General features: G+C 38.7%; 1 protein-coding gene across 3 annotated transcripts in view; it reads left to right on the top strand.

The window, feature by feature from the left end:
- Positions 1-20,291, top strand: part of LOC136866165 (heterogeneous nuclear ribonucleoprotein A1, A2/B1 homolog) — a 31,015-nt gene extending 10,724 nt beyond the window's left edge. For 2 of the 3 annotated variants that reach the window (XM_067142891.2, XM_067142890.2), the window contains exons 3-7: positions 12,776-12,896; positions 14,248-14,671; positions 19,207-19,395; positions 19,470-19,571; positions 19,812-20,291. In XM_067142891.2, the coding sequence (XP_066998992.1) occupies positions 12,776-12,896; positions 14,248-14,671; positions 19,207-19,395; positions 19,470-19,540 (805 nt within the window). In that variant the 3' untranslated portion in view covers positions 19,541-19,571; positions 19,812-20,291. The remainder of the gene's footprint in view (positions 1-12,775; positions 12,897-14,247; positions 14,672-19,206; positions 19,396-19,469; positions 19,572-19,811) is intronic. The other variant, XM_067142892.2, reaches the window with a different exon arrangement.
- The last annotated feature ends 874 nt before the right edge of the window (positions 20,292-21,165 follow it).

The raw sequence follows: 21,165 nt of genomic DNA, 5'->3' as shown, positions 1-21,165 counted from the left end.
TGTATATCGCGACGCGTATATAGATTGTCAATCTCTTGTTCTCGCGTGCTATTTTCGTGTTCGTTCACATCAGTGTAGACGATTCTAGAGACTAGTCGTTATATACGGAGTCTTTTTTAGTAATTTAGTGACAGAATTTCAATGATAACGACTAGTGACTTTTCTAGAGATTTTAGGAGCCATTTGGAGAAAATTCTGACTAATTTTATCTCAATATAAATAGAGTTTTGTCTGCACATTGCTCAGAATTAAAAAAGAATATCTCCATACCAGCCGTGACCGCAGTAACAAGGGGAAATGCAAGTTTTAATTTTCCGTAATTTCTGTCTGTATGCATATATATATGTATGTATGTATGTACGTACATATGTACGCCCATCACGAGAAAACGGCCGAAGGGAATTTAATGAAAATCGGTATATAAAGTCGGGGAATAGGTTGCTACAATCTAGGCCATAAATAATTTTATTCACGCCAAGTGAAATGGTAGTTTAGGGGAAGGCCTAAGATGTAATTCTCAAATATTTATTTTTTTATTGGCCCTGTTAAATACTAAATAACTAAAGTTATATATTATTAAATTTTGTTTCGTTTATGTCTTATACATTTTTACCGTACCGGCTATGATAAGAGAGATTAATGAATTTGGATTTATGTTGCTAAGCCCATGTAAGCGCTGAGGTACGAGAAAATGGGAGAACAATTTAATGAAAATGGGTATGTTATGTCGGGGAATAAGGAATTACAGTCTATGCTATACATAATTTTATTCACCCTGTTCGAAATGGTAGTCAGGGGAAGGTGCCAGAAATTTAATTTTTTATTACCTATCTTAGTCTATCGAAAATTACTACGTAACTAAGTAATAGAGAATACAGTTTCCGATTATTTAGGTCTTCAGTTTTAGTGTACTGACTAAAATGAAATTAAATTGTGAAGATGATTATATGAATGAGAAAAAAGTCATGAAGGAACGATCGCTGGAATAACACAAGAGGAAGTCATGAAAGAAAGGACTCGCTTTACATTATATGCTCTAATATCAGTCAGAAGAAAACTAAATGTGAAGGCCTGCAGTATAGAAAGCTCATAAAATTGATCAACAATAACATTACATTGGCCATTGTTTGATGTAATGTGCTTTGTGTATTCTTCTGCCATTCATCTCTGATGGATGGGATTACTGCTGCGTACTGTTATTGAGTATAACAGCCTGCCTGAATATTGGCGGAAAGTAACAGGGAAGTTAGATGTCGCTCTTCTTTAGCATGCTATTCCTCTGGTTCATAAATTTTCTGATACTACTGGTACGTAACACACTGGATCAGCATAGTATTCCAGCTATTCAATCCCTACTCTGGGGTGGTGATTGGAATGAGCAGTGTGCACACTTAAAGGAGTGTTCACAGCTGTCTGCGTCCTGGTCATTCTAGCTCTGGAACTTTGAACTGTTAGATCGACACCGTGTTTTTTTGGTTAAAAGTAAGAAAATGTGCCGTTTTTCATTTTTTCGAATATTTCATATGACAGCGTTGCTTTTAATCGCAACATTCGTACTGACGTCATTGTAATGACCTATGTTGACACTTCAGTTGGGAAAACTGTAAGGACAATCTTTGAGAATTCCGTAGCAAAGCACGAGTACATCAGCTAGTTATTTGATACAGATAGTATTGCGCTTTGCATAATCGCACGGAAGCTTGATGCAACACTATATTAATCTATGCATTTGCTAAGTAATGGCATCTAAGTGCATGACTTCACACGTGTGGAGCATGAATTCATGCTATTTTGGGAAATATTATCAGAGACCGATCATCTCACTCACATACTTCCTGTGAGGGAATAGAGACGTGTAATTTTTAGCATTGTAGCTTCGTATGGCAACAGTCGGGCTTTGAGACAATAAGTGTTATAAATATATCATAGTGCTGTACTGTGCTAGACGTAGAATAAGCAGTTTTGACCAATAATGTATCTCCTGATTTCTCCTGATTTTTCCTGATTTTCATATCAAAACCTCCTGATTTTTGGTTTTGTAAAGTTGGCAGGTATGTACTGGGATTGTTCATTGGTGTTGGGCTGTGATTACTAGACACCCTTGATTTTCATGCAAGATTCTGAGGGAAAGACTGTCATTTTAGTTATATTACCTCCTAAACAAAATTCAGATGTGAAAATTGATATAGAGGAACTTAATACTGTGTGGGTACATTTACAGCTGCAAGGAGGAACACAGTATGCTGCCTACAATAATTTGATGTTAAGAATTAATGGTAAAGAATATTGTTAGCCTTCAAATTTAGTGAAATATTGATGTAATTAGTTGGATGGAATGCATACCTGCCAAGTATTTTTTTCCGTAAAATGTAGGGATTTAGTTTTACGGTTGTGGGGATTTTGAATATCCGTGCTTTGTTAGCCTTCCAATAGTGGCTGGTAATAAGAGATGCAGTGTCTGAAATTAGACCTGTAAATGTATCGATAATCACATCACCGTGCTTTTGTCGCCTGTTGGACTTCAACTGCTGTTTCATTCACCGACTTGTTCCCAAACAAGTAGCAGGTTGTGATTTTGAAGAAAAGAAATCCGTTAAAAGTAGCAGGCTGTGAATTACAACTACTTCAATAACTGTGTTGTGCTTCGTAGAAGCTGTGTAGGGCTTTGTGTAGGTGTAACATTGGCGGTAGTTCTGAAACTCGTGGAATTGTGATGAATTTGCAAGAGTTTTAGTATTTCTAATGGTGTTCGTTATGAGTTCTGAGAAACTGTCTTTCAGGGAGGCATATTCTGCCTAATTTCCTTGTTTTATATGATCACGGAAAGTATTTCCAGTGTTAAGTAGAAACTTTGTGTATTTAATTTCAGGGGTGATCATAACATGTATTTGGCTTGCATTAGTATTGTTTATAATCTTGCTGCTTGCTGTCATTTTTCATTGTCTTCAAGACTTGGCGGCGACGCATGCGCGTGTTAGAACATTTCTGCTTTAGGATCTTCTGGATTTCTTTTTGAAAGTTGGCAGGTATGGGAATGTATCTGAAAGACAAGCTTTGTTATGCCAGTATTTTGAACTGCAAAAGCTGTTTTGTGATGCCATTTTTCTATTTCCTAGTGACTTGGTTGAGGTCTGTCGTAGTGGTACTAAATCATTGGATTTTTCAGTGTCCTTAAATTCATTGCTATAAACATTCTAAATTTTAGGGAAACTTCGGTTTAAAAAAATTAAATTTAGACGTTTCTGCCCTTAACCATTTTCTCCTCAGAAAATATTCACATGTGGCTGTTAAATTTTCTAGTTACAATACAGGGTTAACAATTAATCTAGCTGAATAGAATTTTTTTGCTTCCTGTGATATTAGACCAGTCCACTTCCATAAACTTCCCCTTCAAGATTTCCCAATAGATAAGTTGAACGTATTTAAATCGGGTAAATGTGGGGAGTGGGGGGGGCATAAGCCTTTATTGATCTGATTATCGAACACCACCTGCAACAGTTGCAAAAAGCTACGTGCTGCACGAGCTCTTACAGTATCCTGCTGGGCATAGCCATTCCTTTCTCCCAATTCAGCACAATATGGTTCAGAATGTTGTGAATATAACAGCCAGAAACAATTGTCCTAGAAAATCATCTGACAATTCATTGGGCACTAATAGCGCACCATACACCCACCTCAAAGTTGTGCGAATGTCTTTGCTGTAAAATGTGATGTTCCTCTAAATCCCAGATCCTATTCTGCGAATTGGTGTATCCACTCTTAAGATAACCATACCTCGTCATTCATAAAAGCTGGTCATCACCAGCACTATCTTCCTGCCAATCCCATCTTGGCATCCAAGCTTTCTAAAACAATTTAGAAATACCTCTTGATATCCTCGTTTTTTGTAAAAATCATTTACACGGGGAGTGTACGGTTTGTGAAACATATAGGAATCTTAAACATTCCATCTATTAGTGGGGGTAATTTTTCACTCTCGTTGCTGTTGACATGAAACTGTCAGTCTTTTACCTCTTGTGTCCGTGGCATTTTTCTCTGCGAACAGCATGTTTTGTTGGATGGGAGCTAGATACACTCCGGTTTCATTGGTGATAAAAATAATCCTTAGCATATCCTTCAAGAAGTCGAGGTAAAGTACTTTTTTTTCCAGTACAGAACTGTATCGACTACTGCACTCGCGCTGCACGTTTTGGAACGAAAGATCGCGCTGGTTTTTTAAACAACCTAAGCAGCTATTACGAAACATGGAAATTAACCAAACCCGGCTTAAGTGAGACTTCTCGTGCTATTTGTTAAACTATGTTCCTGTCAATTTGAGGGTTTTTTTTCTCAGCTATTTCATCAAAATGTTAAGTTCCTTGTACAGCAAGGAACATGTCTTCCATATTTTAATCCCAGAACTGCACTACTGCGCTCAGAATAGCTTCCTACTGTTTTGATGCCAAACAGCGCAGAGGGTGACAAGTCTCAATTTTTTCCAGTCTGTGACAAGTACTTGGCTATCCCTTTCATCAGTCTATCTTTTGTTGAAGTCTGCTTATGTTTAGCAGCCATAATGAACATAGTCTGCAGTAACTTGCAGTTCAACTCATCAGACACAAATATCTCCTAGCACAGCTTGCAAAACAGCAGTGAAGGAGGCTGGAGGTATTCTGAAGCCTGTGCCCTCCACGTGATTTCTAAACAGCAATTGGTGCTGAGACAAATGCATAGCTTGTGTAAAAGCACTGCGCTTACAGGTTATGGCAGCTGACCTTACTAGAGACTTAAGCATTGAAGTATCGTTAATAGATTCTCATTTTTCAGATGACTGGGCATTGGATATCTAATTTGAGATTTATACATTTTTTTTGAATTTAGATTGCCGTTATGGATGCTCAGACATGCCAACTTTCCGGATTTAAGTGGGAGACTCCCAATTTTTCATCTTCCTCATGATCTCCCGATTTTCAGAGCAGTATCAGTAAGTTTCGTATTTTACAGAAGTGCTCGTGTTGTCTTAATATTTGTTTTGGGATGTTCGAGTGAATCCGGGAAGGGACCAATGTTCACATTCTGTTCTATATGTAGGTGCGATTGTTCAGTTACGCATGGCAGGAAGTGCAGTATACTCGAGCATATGCCATACCTGCCAAGTATTCCGTTTTTTCCGTAAAACGTACGGATTCTGAGTGTTTTACGGTTGTACGGATGAATGTTATTGTACGGATTTTGAATATCCGCGCTAGGTTTCGCTTCAATAATATAAGGAAAATTGAGAAGTTTCCACCTTATCAATACATTATTTTATTTACTCTAAAGTGGTAAAATCATTCAATACCGGTTTCGATCCCTATGGGATCATCCTCAGTTGACACACAATTAAATATTTATAAAAACATCACATGTAAAAGATTGTATCTGGTTAGACTAGTTCAGTTCAATTAAATTAAATATGAAAGTTGTTAGGTGGTTAGTGAGAAAGTATTTGTATGTGTGGCACGTGACCACATTATGTCTAGGCTGATATACATTGAGATCTTACATTTGTTCTCAATCATTGTTTAGGATGTTACATTCAGTATAGTATGGTAGTTCTAAAACTCATGGAATTGTGTGATGAATTTCTAAGCAATTGAGTAATGTATGTAATGAGTTCAACTAAGAAATGATATTATCAGTCTTTTCGTGAGGCATATTCTGCTTAATTTCCTTGTTTTTTACGATCACGGGAAGTTTTGCAGTGTAAAGTGAAAAGACGGAGCACTCATCAAGATGTAACTTTGTGTATTTAATTTCAGGGGTGGTTATAACATGTACAGTAAAATCTCGATGCATCGTTCTTCAGGGTGCAGGGGGAAAATTATAAATGCGGGCAACATAAACATAGGGGCAAAGCAAAATAATAAAATACAGGTACTGTATTGGGACATATTTCGTTTTGAAAATATAAGAACAATAGTGGCGCATGGCCTCCGGAGCCGGGTGCAGGCAATCTATGCGCATATTAAAATGCGGCCCTACCTAAGATGAATTCTAATGTTTAATTCTGTAAACAGGCAACCTCCGAACCGCTGGAATTAACCGAGGAAAGTTAAAATCCTCGACCCAATCCAGTCCCCTTCATCCAAAGACCAACACGTGCTAACCATTTAGCTCATACCAGTATGAAAATATTGCAACCATGATGTAAGCCTACGAGATGAAAATAAAAAGCGTGACTTTTACGCCGTTAGTTTCACTTTTCTTTATACATTTCGTAATAATTGAAAAACCTTAAGTTCGGTTCTTTTATTGCAAATTAAATATATACTTGAATATTACGGCAATAACCTGTATTCAGGTAAAGATTCCGTAGACCCTGTGCGAACGATAGGTTAGATACCCAACACGGCGTGGGTCCCGCAGCTCAGCTCGGGCGATGTCACAGAGGTTAGAAATTCAACGCAGCGCGTCTCGAATGTCACAGCAGCTTGAGCGAAGCTGCCGACTTAGGAACTAGTTACAAGACTAGGCTATGAGAAAATATTATTGGTCTGGCTTGGAAGTTCGGCTTGTAACAAGATTATTGGGCAGAGGGCTACAAAGTGGTCAACAGGTCTCTAGCATCCTATACATTCCACAAGGTGACGCGATTTATCACCCTGTGAGTATATACGACGAATCTGGCGCACTGCGCCATTTTCTCCTTTCTTCAACAAAGTTGGCAGCCCTAGCCAGCCTATAACACAAAATGGTGGCAAATTTGAGTTTTACACTGTCTACGTTTTAATTCTTGTAAAAATATTTCTAGGGGTCGGTTAGTGGGTTGAGAAGCATTGACACTACGAGGCTCATAGTGAGGTTGCGCGTGGATAACCTGCGCATAGCACTCCAGCCTACAAGATCCTTGTTCAAGACTACCAACTCCGAATCGCTCGTACATTCTCACAACAGGTTGCCGCTATTATATGCTAAGAATATTGAGCAGTCCCTCTAAATTCAAAGAGATGTTGCGTATATTTTTCTTACGTACAATTGATCAATACGGGAAAATTGTGACTGAGGACGAATAATATTTCGACGATCAATGCGGTAAAACGATAGTTCGAGAAACGATAGATGCGGGGAAATTTAACATTGGTTTATATGGAACCTTTTTTTGGACCGAATAAATTCAACAATGAATACGGAAAGCTACAGTTCCGGGAACGATGAATCGAGGTTCTGCTGTATTTGACTTCTATTAGCATTGTTTATAATCCCCCTACCCTTGCCGCCTTTTTTCATTGTCTCAAGACTTACACATGCGCGTATTAAAAAATTTCCGCTTAAGGATCTTCCGGATTTGTCTTTTTGAAAGTTGGCGGGTATATGCAAACGAAAAAACATAACGAGAGTGTGCAATGTGTAGAAAGAGGAAACTAAACTTTATGTAAAATCCAAGCTGTTAATCCTGTGAGGGGTTACATTGCACATTCCTATCTACGAAATGTCGCTGTAAAATATGTTGCAAATGGAACATAATTGCTTTTACTTGAATGATGTGAAAAATCTGCAGTAAATTAAGAAATAGTCTTTATTAGAGAAATATAAATACATACTTACGGCCTGTATAAGACTCCTGTCTTATTTCGCTGCTGCTGCCGTCTTTTGTTAATTTCTTAAGGTCCTGGGCTACCACCGAGAAATGGGAGTGCTATGTCTGTGGGCTTTCATCTTTGTCCATATGACTAGAGCCTCCAGTTGAAACAGCAAAATGGAGGTCGATAGCATGCCCGTAAGAAAAATAGCATGATCCCTGGACCAATCATTTTTTTTGTTCGAATGAAAATAGCATGATCCCTGTACCAATAAATCACTAGTCCAGAGTTCTTATTATAGACGTTGGCCATAGCTTTTTTTTTTTGCGTATTAAATCTTGCACATCGCGTTACAATTCAGGAAATGTCATTCAGACCTGAAGCAATAAAACGAAAGCAAAGAACTTCAGTTAACACACACACAAAATTGTTTTAAAGTGTAAAACAAGACACGTTACTGTGGGCAAGAGTACTTGTAAAGTAGGTATGAATAATATTCACCAAAAATAAAATATTTCTTAATTTACTGCAGATTTTAGACTACAGCTGTGCTTGAGCAATTATGTTCCATTTGTGACAAATTTTAGTGACATTTCATAGATGGGAATGTGCAACCTAACGCCTGCGAGGAATGTAGAGGCATTTATCGTAGAACATTACATACATGTGAATTGTGCTGATCACGCGGAGCCTTTGTTTCACGAAATGTTTCCTGATTCTAAAAATTGCTAAACGATGTGGGTGTTAGAGCGGAAATTGGCTATCATTACAGAAATGTGCATGGAAGGGCGAAAATCGTATTACATTTGCAGGTGAATGCATTTTCTGTTGCTACTGATAGTAGCAATAAAAGGGACTTTTAAAATGTATCCCATTATAACATTTTTTCGGCCTGGGCTCAACGAAATTCAGAGTTGTCTACTCTCTGCCTAATTTAGAAAGGGATGCGACTGGAGCTAACATTGCCAATCTTTTGCTCCCAACTTTTCAAGATTTCCGCATGGACTATTGGGAGCTGGACTCCCAGTCAGTCATCCTAGAACGAAACCTTTGACCAAGACTGATAATAGCGGCTAAAATGTGCAAAACCACATGCAACATGGACATCACACATGTGGTACGGAATAATCTTTACATAAGAGTCCACATTGAATGTCGCGGGAGAAATAGTACTTATGCTTTAAAGGTAAGGCGAATTTTTGCTATCCTGTCAAAAGCCCACAAGGACAGTTGGTCTGGGAGTGTATTTTTGCATCACAGAGGTCATCTGGACTGTCAATGGCACTCAATGTGGATGCGAGCAATTTGGAGACGTTTCCACTTGCATTTTGCAAGATGACTTCGCTCGTTGCTGCAGACTTTTGGAGGAGAGTCCTATGATTAATATTTGTACTAAACATGAAACGGTGTACGTTCATGGTTAATTCTCACACATTTCTACATTTCGGGTAAAATCCTTCCTTTGACAAAGTGGGGTTAGTGTTAGTGGTCTGGAAGTAGCCCTGATCTCAATCATATTGAGAACTGTTGGAAGGTTATGGGAGATGTCTCCAAAAAGTCTCAGCATGAATGGGAAATGTTGGAGATCCTTACGCGTTTGGTACAAGTGTCTTGTTTGTAAAGGTGAAGGATTGTCATATTTCACCACACTCGGTTAAAAAGGAAAACCCAGTCATCAGTTTCACTAAAAAAAATTAAAACTATGCTGCCCATCCACTTATTGAGGTCAGTTTTTTAGGAACTACTGAAGAATGTGAATGCAAGGTTTGTGAAGCCACATGTTATTGAAAGCTCCTCTCGCCTTGTAGATTATCATATTCTAGTGAATCAAAAGGTTGATTGTGATCTGATAGGGAACTCTGCATTTGTTTCAGGGAACACTTGGGAAGTCTGTACCATGTTGTCACATGATGCTTTCCTCACAAATTTCATATCAAAGATGAGGTTTAATTAATGCAGGAGTTGCAAATATTCTATTAAAGCATAATTTTCTAGCCTTAAGTTTTTCATTAAAAAGTTTTCTAACATTGTGACGAGTGAAATGGAACATTTAGATAGATCTGTAACATTCAGCTCTAAGAAACCTGGCAAAAGGAAGAATTGATGTTCAGTGGGCATTGGTAGGTCAGACGAAATCAGCTGATAGTGTACTTAAATGACACACTCTAAGGTGATGCTTGGAATTTTATAAATTCCACGTGCAATACGAAATGTGAAAGGATTTTTAGCAGTCATAAAGACATAGAGTAGATCCTTGCTGTCTGAACAAACTTTGAAGAAACATTTAACTTTGAAATCAGTTCAGCGAGGAAAGTGCTTTGAGCCAAAATTTAGTTCAGAGTTTCTGAAGAGGGCTAAGTTGGCTACTATGAGTTGAACAATTAGTTGTAATGTGATCACTATGTTGAAGGATAAGTCAACAGTCGTACAGTTCAGCTATGTCCAGCATTTAGTGTTCACATATAAATGATGAAAAAAATGTCTGCGAAATAGAATTGTTAATGTATTGAATTAAAATGAATTAGTACATGTTCTGTTATCAGTGATGTCAATAATACATTGTGATTTGCTGCCAAATTTCTTCAGATTTTTTACTTTTGAAAGTTGGCAAGTCTGGATGCTGTAAAATGCCGGTGGAAATCTCAATATACGATATGAAATTGATTTTTTAATTCCTAATTTATAGTTATCTATTAACCACCCCAACTAAAATGGTCCTAACTCCTGAACCATTCATTGAAATTATGTACTTTAAACATTATTTTAATCTGAGCCCTACAGGAGGTTACACTTACATTTGAACTAAAGTTTTGTATCATCATGAACTAACATTGCTTTAAAGGGCAAATTGTCAGATGAGTACTGTATATGCACTCGGACTACTTTGTAGATCTTGCATAGTTGTTTCGTATGCTTACACTTGGATCAGTTGGACTGTTCAGGCAGTGTAAATCGTGGAAGTTACGACCATACCTGCCAACCCTTCCGATTTACCCGGAAAGTTTCCGTTTTTTAACTTGTCTTCAGATTTTTATTTATTTTTACTTCCTATTTTTGAGCAGTATAACCTCCAGTACGGTTAGTACTCTTCCCCTAAGATAAATTGTGTGCTTGTGTAATTTACGCAACCTCGTTTTCAAGCGTACTTATTTGATGCTTTTTCAATGTATATTACTAACCAACAGCATCTAGAATAAATGTGCTATCTTAACTGATGTGAAATACTGTTCAAAAAATTAGGGGAACATGTTTTTGTCTGTACCATGCACTCCAAAACGATACCTCGCACCCAGGTATATTACTAACTAAACCTTCATTCTTTACCGTTGAAGTATACAGAAGAAAATCGATGTATTTGAGTTAATTTCCAGAACATAAAATGGAAATGGCCAAATAGCGTCTAAAAATAAGTCCTGGATGTGATTTTTTTCAGTTGGAGAACTTCAGTATGCTGTATGTCCCCTACAAGCATTTATCAGAGCTTGGTACCTATGAGGCATGCTCTGTAGTAGATGCACGTTGCAGTTTAGGGTCCCATTCTTCAATGAGAGCCCCTTTGGAGTCTGCAACAGGACACCCAGGAACGCTTTCGTAAAGTCTATCTCACACATGGCATGATGGGATTAAGGTCGGGACTCACTGGTGGCCATTCAATTTCTTAAATGTCCAGTTCTCACAAGACAGCTCTGATGTGTGCTACATGAGCCCTGGCATTGTCATGGAAGAGTACGAATTCAGGGCCAACACCATATGCAGCAACCAACACATGCTGCAGCAGTATCTGCTTGATGTACCCCTCCGCGGTAAGATTACCCTAGACAAGATCCGTATACTGAAGCCACCCCAAATCACCTGAACCTTGTCTGAATCTGTCCTTCCTGGACAGCATTTGAAGACATGCTCGCAGAAACGGTCTAACACTGGTCTCCATTGGCGAAGTTGCTAGTTTACTAATGTGGGCATGGGCAAACAGGACAGTTGTAGGATAGGATGCTGCTGCGTTAAATCGGGCACTCGGAACAGGACCACTATTGAATCCAACTTAGTGGATTTTCCGCTAAATTTGGCGGAATTAGAAGACTGTCGGCGGAGAAATATATCATTTAGCGGACAGCAGAATATTTGGCGGAATTCTAGATTTATTATAGCAGTTGGATTTGATGTTACGAGATCATGGAATTATAAACTTCTAATGCGTGGGGAAAAGTTACTTATCTCTTAGCTGACAAATGACAGATAATGAAACTGCGGGAGAGCAACATTTATAGTCGTGCTATGAAAGACCAGTTTAATGAACTGGCCTTTTTTGTGTGTGCCCTATGACGTTGAGGATTCACCTAGTTGGCACCCGTCAGTAAAACGCCTAAAAGTTTTAGCTTGCCTGCTCACAGGTAGGTGGTTAATCCCAGTCAAACTCGCAGATAAGGTGAGTGCAGACATTTACTATTATTATTATTATTATTATTATTATTATTATTATTGCTCGTTATTTGACATCGGATTTCTTGGCGGAATTTTAGCGGATTTTTAGTAGTATTTATCGGATCTTGAAAATATAAGTTGGCAACACTGAATAGGACGCCTGGGTTGTAGGGGCAATTCTCTTAATCTGTTCCTTACTGTCTGGTCACACCGTGACTCCAGTGACCCTCCCGAGGTCTTGGGAGTTCTGGCACTTGCTGAATGCTGCAACGCACCGATGGTCGGATATCGGGTCATCCTGAGGGGTTGTCATGCGTCCACAATCTTGTCCAACCCTCCTTGTTGTGAACTGGCCTGTCTTATTGTAGCGATTCCACAAGCGTTGAATAACTGACGGAGAGACATTGAGATCCACAGCAACACAACAAAAAGTCTATCCTTCCTGCATTGAAGTGGTGGTGCTCAAATGACCACAGTAGTCTACCTCACGACACATGGACGCACTGATATTGTTTTTTTGTTTAAGGGGTGACCTGACAGTTCACTACCAAATTAAGTTCACACCAGACGTTACAATGCATGTTCCTTAATTTTTTTAAACTGGGTATTGCTTCCTAGATCATATTTAAACCATCTGTAGCTGTATTATCCATGCCATTTTATTGAAACAATTTTTTAAATGAGCCTGCAGAGAGGTCTGCTGATGTAACTATAGTTTAAGTGTAGCTACCTAGACAGTTTGGTTTTATTTCTTAATTACATTTAATACTAGGTTTCTTGTGTGTATACTGTAAGTGTTCTTCTCTTTTCAGGTCGAGAGGTTTTGGTTTCATCACTTATTCTAGGGCTCACATGGTTGATGATGCTCAGAATGCAAGGCCTCATAAGGTGGACGGCAGAGTTGTTGAACCTAAGAGAGCTGTCCCTAGACAGGTTTGTTTTATTTTCTCTGTAACTAATTTTGTGGTCATTGAATTGAGTTTGTTTTGTGTAAAGTGTATAAATAAATCTTGTTCTCAATTGGTTATTTTGTGGGGAATTCCTAAGCTTTGCTATTGACTGTTTGAGTGTCTTCATAATCCATATGTTCCCTAAAATATGTCAAAGATCATTCAGGCCATTTAGGTTTGAAATGCATTGTGGATAAGCAGTGAAATCATCGGGAGTAGTCGAGTCAAAACTGCTTAAGAAGTCTTCTAGTGCATTTCCCGCAGCCAGTCTCGTGAAATTAGCAATGAGAGGGTATATTTTGGGAGCAGAAGATAACTGCACCCTTCTTACCTGTTGGCAGTATGAGTAGAAGTTACAATTGGAGGTATGCAAAATTGTGATGGAAGGGGCTAAAAGAACTCCAGGGAATATTACTGAAGGATTCCTTCAAATTTTTTCAAAGTTCTGTTAGGAGGTCCTTTGGCTGCACGAATTGATAATTTGTGCCCAAGTGGAATCACTTGCAGCACATTGATTGCAGCCGAAGTGTCTTCTACCTGAAGAGCTGTGAAATGCTTCAGTACATCGTTGGATGGAATACTTATATCTTGAAAATATTTGCTTGAGGTGTATAAATAGGGAAGATTTTAGGTGAAAGATGAAGATTTGTGGATTACAGAATAGCTGAAATCATTAACATCGGGGAAACAAAAGTACTGATGAATGAGCAGCAGGATCATCCCGATCTTCAACTCCAGGGAAGATGAAAAATAGGTCTAAGGTGGAAAACTTCAGATATTTCATTTACTTGTGTGTTTCACTTATCCAAAAATGCAGTAATATTCATTATAATTCACTGTTTCAATATCTGTGCTTTTTTTGTGTGTTATAATTACACAAGAAGCTCTAGAATAATTGTATTGCTGTTTTTGCAACATGGTCTTTCTCTGGGTATTTCACTTAACCGCAATTTCACATTCTCCACTGAAGTGCAATATTTGCGGCACCTTATTTCAGATTTTATAACTACTTTATTCTGAACACGGATGGCTGAGTGCACTTTTGTTCTAGTATTGTTGAATTTGCTGATCCTTCTTGTTAACTGACTTCATGCCACTTCCAGTGAACTGGAGTCAGATCTGAACATTCCCCCAAGTGTAGATCTACTTTAATCTGTCATATTCATACCTTTGCCTCGCTGTCATTCCCTTTACTGGTCAAATTGTGCCAAATTCCTTGATTTAGTCTACCCGTCTGGTCTTATGTAAATGTAGTTAATCCATAACCATTAGCACTTGTTATTGCAGCATTGTACATTTAATCCTGAATCTACATTGAATGTGTGTTCTTTCAGGAAATTGGTCGTCCTGAAGCTGGAGCCACTGTGAAGAAGCTTTTTGTGGGTGGGCTGAAGGAGGATATGGAGGAAGATGACCTTCGAGAATATTTCAAGTCGTTTGGTACAATAATTTCCTGTGCCATTGTCACCGATAAGGAAACTGGGAAGAAGAGAGGTTTTGGTTTTGTGGAGTTCGACGATTATGACCCTGTGGACAAGATATGCTTGCAGAGAAGTCACCAGATCCGTGGGAAACATATTGATGTGAAGAAGGCCTTGAGCAAAGCTGAGATGGCTGGTGGTGTTGGTCCTGGAGGCAGAGCAGGTGGTCGCGGTGGTCCACGAGCTGCAGGTGGCGGCGGTGGAGCTGGAGGTTGGGGTGGCAGAGGCGGAGGTGACTGGAACACTGGTGGTGGCTACGGTAGTGGCGGCTGGGGTGGTAATTGAACATGTCTTTTGTTGAGACTTACCGATTTCGTTGATTCGGGGTACGAAGTTTCAAGTCGTTCTCCTTCGGTTTGTGTTCATTTCGCGGAAGTGGGATGATCAGCTAACTTGTCTCTCTTGTAAAGTTGAGTAGTTTAAGAGGGATAAGTTATTCGTTACTGCATTGAGTGAAATTGCTTGATACATCCTGCACTTGTCCTGCCGGAGTGGAGAATCGATGGTGATGCAGAGTAGAACACGTTGAGCTAAACAAAAAGGTGGCTTTTGATTTATTAACCTACCACCCTTGCGAATCTCTTGTGTTTTGAGTTTCGACAGTGAGTAGTTACAATAGGAGGTATTGCAAGATCATTGGAGGAAAGAGCTAAAAGAACCCTGGGGAATGTCTCGGAAATTCTAATTCCTTTGAAAATAATTTTTTCAGTACATATCCAGATAAATACATCGGTTTTAAAAATATTTATTGGGTGTAAATAAGTAAGGTAGTTTTCAAGTAAGAAATGAATTAGCATTTGCAGACTAGGCCAGTTTGACTTGGATGGAGGTTAGTGCAGGTTGCCAATGATTTCAGCAACTTTACGCTGTTGCTTTTAGGCGCAGGCAAAATCTGAAAATATTTAGAATCCCAGCACCTTATATATTTCATAGGCATTCGGGAGTAGTTTGAACAATGTCGGATCTGTTAAAAATGCGTCAGAATGTCTAGAGTTGAACCAAATTTCATTTAAAAAAAATAATTCTGTTATTAAATGTGCTTCATTCCTTGCACAGTGTTGCAGAATTAATGATCCTGGAAGTTGAGCAAGCATAAGTCTCTTGTAGCTTTTGACATGTTCGTGGTGTTTTATAAGAATTTGTACCATCCCTAGGATTCATTGATATAAGTTAGCAATAAGTGATATTTTGTATACTTGTATTTTTTACTCTTTAGATAGTATTGAAGTTGGGGATAGTTGGATGGTAATTTGATTCTCCACCTGATAACTGCTGAACACTTGCCTATCATTGCATGCGTAAACCAGTCAGATTTAAAGACTAGCAGCTGTTGGATTAGATGCAGAGAAGTTATTCTTGGGATTTTAAACCAGTCTGTCTGCCTGTAGTGTTATGTAGATAATTGACTATTTCAACTTATCAAATTTTTTTCAAATTTTTTTGCTGGATATTCTAAACTTATGTTTGGTCTTTCAAACCTAGTACTGGCTCTAATTGAGCCATAGTGACATAAAGGGGGTTAAGAATCAAATTAAGGAAAGACTTTCTGTGCAGCTGGAAACTTAACTGTGGTGCACTTTTCTCTCCTCAGCATTTTATACCCTATCTCAAATTACCTGCCACTACTACTACCACCCTATCAAGGTCAATAACTAATTCTGTAAACCTTAAATATTGTATGAATATGATCACAAGAATGAAGATACTAAATATAATTAGTAAGATTAATGTACTTGCTGATGTAGCTGGTGGAAGTAAGGTAATAATTTACTTATTATCCTTCACCCTTGAGTTAGCATTCTCGAACGTCATAGGTCACTAGGTTTTTATCCGTAGTTAACGAAGACAAGTATAGATTTATTCCTGATGTATTTGTCACAACTGATTTCTTTTTAGCTGGAATATTACAGTACAAATACAGTGGAACCTCGGTTCTGTTTTTGGAGGGACTGTGAATGAAAAACGTACAAAATAGAAAATCCAGGAACGAATGAACCATCAACAATTCAGCCAAACATTAAAAAAGTGAAATTTGTGTTGTTACAAACGCCCATAAACCTGACCTAACTAAATCACCTTTGGGCCTTCCGCGTACGGGGCGACTGCTACTCAGTTCGAAGGCCTGCAGATTACGAGGTGACGCATGGTCAGTGTGACAAATGCTCTTGGCTGCTATTCCTGGCTCTCTAGACTGGGATCGAAATTGACTATTTTTAGCTCCTCAAAGGTAATCTTACAATGAATCTGCCATTGTAGTTTGGTCACCGGTATACTGTTCGTAGTCAGTTTATGGAAATCTTGTACCATGTGAATTAGGCTTACATTGACTTCAAAGGTTTCAAATGTATTGATTCTCAACTTCAGTGTGTTGTGTTCAATTCTGCCCATCGCTAATCATGAATTGGAAAGAGTAAAAATATAAATACTTTCAAAATTACGGGTTATTTGTGACCTTCAGCTCAGCTGGAAAGTGCGCTCGCTGTAAGTCGGTACGAGTGCGAAATGATACAAAGTTTTTAAATGTAACGTTAGCAATTAAAACCACTGCAGTTTTTGACGTTTTAACACAAACGTGAAATTCCCAGTCGTGTATTAGGGCCAAAAGCGTAATAGGCTTCATGTATGCAAGGTAAATCTGCTCTGGTCTCGATAGCGTAATTATATTAAAATTCTAAATTAGTTCCTTAAGAGGAGCAGTTTTGATTCCTGCCTGAAAGCCCAGAGACTAGTGCCCTGGGGAAGGTGCCGACAGCCTGTTCAGCGATACACTCGAAAAGTAACAAGACGTGACAGTGGTGTGGATTTTTTGCAAGTACGAACATTTGAAGAAACTTTTCTGTCTTAAAGTAAGCTGTCGAAATGCGCCGTCTCCTTCGTATTATTGTGGACACTGCTTCATGATTTCAGAGGATTCTCTAAGCAATACCACCCGAATGCGATGCTAAGATGGTCTCTGATAAAAGTGTGCTGCCGGTTGCTTTTCCAGTATGCTACAGTACTTGCTCAAATTACTGCAATGATGGGACGTTAGAACACCAAAATCCGTAAGTATGCCGTAGCCATCCTTAATTTCTTCGAGGAAGGGATAATGCAGGATTTTTACGAGACTTAATTAGGATGCTCGCGGGACCACTTAATTTGAATGATTAATACAGGAAAACATAGCTTCCGGAACGTACAATCGAGGTTCTACTGTACAGGCATCGTACGTACCTATGCGCTGAGCCAATGTTTCCAAAATAAACTTAACTATCATTGTTCTGATGGCAACAAATTTTATAAAACTAATATTTAACAGTAAGACATTGTTCAACCACAAAGTAAAAACATTGTTTTAACACAACAATGCGTGGAATAACTAATTACATAATTAGTTTTCTACAAATTTCAACAGTTAGACTGGCACAACTTCATAATGTGATTTTCATTCCTGTCCAATATTCATACCAAGCCTGAGCTCTCGGTAAGAACTTGTAATGCTCGAGCCATCCAATTTGGAAAGTATTCTACACTGGTGTTCGATCAAGGTCTTCCAAATTCAGGTGGGAAGCTTTCAGAATTCCTGACACAAGAGACCAAAGGCAGCTTGAATTTCTGCAGTTGAGTCTTTCCTGCTAGAAATTAGCTTTTTAAGTTTTTCTTCATCCATACGTTCGTAAATTTGATACCTTATCAATGAGAAAGTTTCTGGACATCTAGTGGAGTGCATGCTTCTATTGCCTTGACCCTGCACTTGAGGTAACTGGTTTCTTATTGTATTTCAAGAAGGCATCCTAACGATTGTAGACAGTGCATGAATGTTAAGTGTTGATTTGTATTTACGTTCTATCTAGTTCACATAGTCCTGTAATTAAATTTTGGAATGAGAGCTTCCAAAGCATAAGCATCATTTACTCCAGTAGGTCTCTTCAGTTTTTTTCAGTGAGCAGCTGTCTTTGTAATGAGCCCTCCGTATTTGTGCTTAGCAGTTCCGAGTGTTCGTCATTGTCCCAACAGTTTCAGAATTCTTTAGTTTTCTTCCATTTCAACCTGAAATGTCAGAAAACGCTACCCTTCTGAAATGCCCTGAGCATAAATGTTCGGGTTATTTCTATACTACAGATTGCACACTGATGAAAACTCCAGCTCGCTGATATACTTGCAGGCTTGCACATGGACAAATGCCCCAGAGGTTCACAAAAGTGTTCACACTAACAAAATGATTTGAGGCTAAAACTTCACTAGCCAACAGTTGGGGAGGGGAAGGTACTGACGGGCAGTCAATAAGCACAGTCCTATGACATTAAAAATTTGTAATTATTTACAGCCCAAATAAAAACTAGTAACCTCTCACGTGTTAATCACTCGACCGACTTCCATAGCTTCCATAAGCCGTGGAGCTACTACACTCTGAACTTTACATTTGACATTTTTAAAAGCCTGTGGAATGAAGGCTTTGTCTTACTATCCATTAGAGACTGGGATGCAATGGCAGTTTAGCTGTTGACATGTTCCCTTTGTAAAGGTATAATGCAAAAGTGTATATTAAAATACTTTTTGCAGTGAAAAGTTAAAATTTAGATTGAGTGGATATGTTTATGCAGAAATTAACATTACACATTTGTAAAAATTTTGAGGAAAAAAGGGTAAGCTGTTAACCTCTTTTCCCACCTCCGTCTTGCAGGTCATTTGAGATGGAGTTTAGTGTAAAAGAGCTATACCTAGTCTTGAGTTCTTGCATTCAGTGCACCTTGCTGCCCAAACATAAGGCCAGTAGTCTTTGTACATTACTCTGTTTTGGCAACCTTCAGGAATAAATTTTCTTCCTAATAGGTGGTGACCCCTGGGACAGTCAAGCTGGAGCTGGTGGTGGTTGGGGCCAAGGTGGTGGCCAAGGTTATAGCAGTGGTGGTGGTAACTGGAGCAGCGATAGCTTCGGCGGTGGATACCAACAGAATTATGGAGGTGGCCCTGTTCGAGGGAACTTCGGTGGAAGTGGTGGAAGACCAAGCCCATATTCGGGTTAGTATGTCAATCATACCCTTCTTTTAGTGATGCGTTGTTTGTTAGGATTCTTAAATGTCATTTATTTTTAGGTGGTGGAGGTGGTGGCTACAGTGCAGGTGGCGTAGGTGGAGGTTATGGAGGTGGAGCACGAAGATACTAAACCTTTGCATCTAATTTGCTGTATGACTGAGGTAAGATGTTCGAATGTTCATAGTCTGGTTTTGAAATGTGATCTGAATCCACATATCTTAGGCAATATTAAATGAGACTTAGGCTACTTCAAAGGATATCAGTTTTAGATGTTACATATGTTATAATTGAATGTGTAATTGTTTATATTTATGACGGGGTGTCAGTTTTATAATATAGCTGTTGATTCTTGTTAAGGTGTTAACTAACATGTTTTGTGCATTTCTTGAACCTTCATTTAGGTCCTACCTTAGGCTAACTGACAGGACAGGGCAGGCATAGTGAGTGAAGGCAATGACAAGGCATGGCAGGCTAATGAGGCACAGGGTGGCAGGATTTAGCAAGCAGATTTAGCCAACCCCGTTCAACATTCGCCAGGCATAGAGACACAGTGTAGGCCATCCTTACAGCCCAGTCACATCAAGACACAAGTGGTATATATCTTGTCAGTGGTTCTGAGGTTTTTGAGTTGTATGTGCGGACAATGTTGCCAAGTGCACAGCACAGAATTATGTAGGTACGTGGAATGCGTTGTGTGATTGCGTATTGTAGTCTACAAGGACCTCTTGAATTTGGTGACTGTTCCATTCTCTTTACTTTATTCAGTACAAAGGATACTTATATATATCTCATCAAAGATAAAAATAGAATGACTGTGACCTTATAGGTTTCATTTGTAACTTTGTTTTTAATTTGTATTAAATGTGACAGTTGTAGATTAATTTTTACTGATGGAGTTTTACTTTGTGGTCTATTCTCCATGTCAGCCTCATATTCCAGAATGTATCAGTATTATTGTAGTTAAAGGGCAATCCTTTAGCACAGGTAACCAGGTAAGGTAGAAGTAGATGCATCTATTCTAAGTTCCTTAGAGCAGAACTTTTCTACAGGTGTTTGTATTACAAAACAAAATGGGTTACTTCAGACTAGTTTCAGTATAATAGGGAGCAGATATTCTACTTCTAAGTGCAGGGCATCTTGAAATTCTGAAAAACTCTTGCATCGTCGCAAAGCTAGATGCTAGTGGTATTTTGGATTTTGTCAAACTACTGGGCAAAGTGAGGTTATTCAGTTGGAAAACTTTGCAGGTAGGCCTCTTACATAAGGTACAGGGTGATTTGGGACCAAACACTTTTTGTGACTTGCATATGGTAAATGATTAAAATGGATCCTTTCCTAAAGTATGTTAGCAGAATGTCTGCCTGTTACTTGGGCTTTGCCATGTCAATGTGTAGACATGTTGCAAATGGAGAGGAAGCTGTAGGAAACGGTGATCATATTATAAAAGACTCTTAAAACGTGCAGTGTTTATTGGATTGGGTGTACGCTCGGTCATGTGGATGTTCTGCAAAGTAATTTCCAGACAAATGGTGGAATTGAAAGATGTTGCATACTGTATAATGGTCATACAAAAATTGCACAATGGTGTCACAGGCATGTGTTCAGTGCAATGAATCCATCTAAACATGAGATTAGTGGATTTTCTGGAGGAAATCATTTCAAAATTTCAAGGAATGTGTTCATTTAAAATGGCATAATTACTGTATATTACGCGCATGTAATCGTATTGTAATTTTTCCTCAGTATCATATGGTA

Source organism: Anabrus simplex, chromosome 3 (assembly GCF_040414725.1).
Source record: "Anabrus simplex isolate iqAnaSimp1 chromosome 3, ASM4041472v1, whole genome shotgun sequence".
NCBI lineage: Eukaryota > Metazoa > Arthropoda > Insecta > Orthoptera > Tettigoniidae > Anabrus > Anabrus simplex.
Note: the sequence above shows the minus strand (reverse complement) of the source record. Positions and strands in the feature narration are given on the sequence as shown.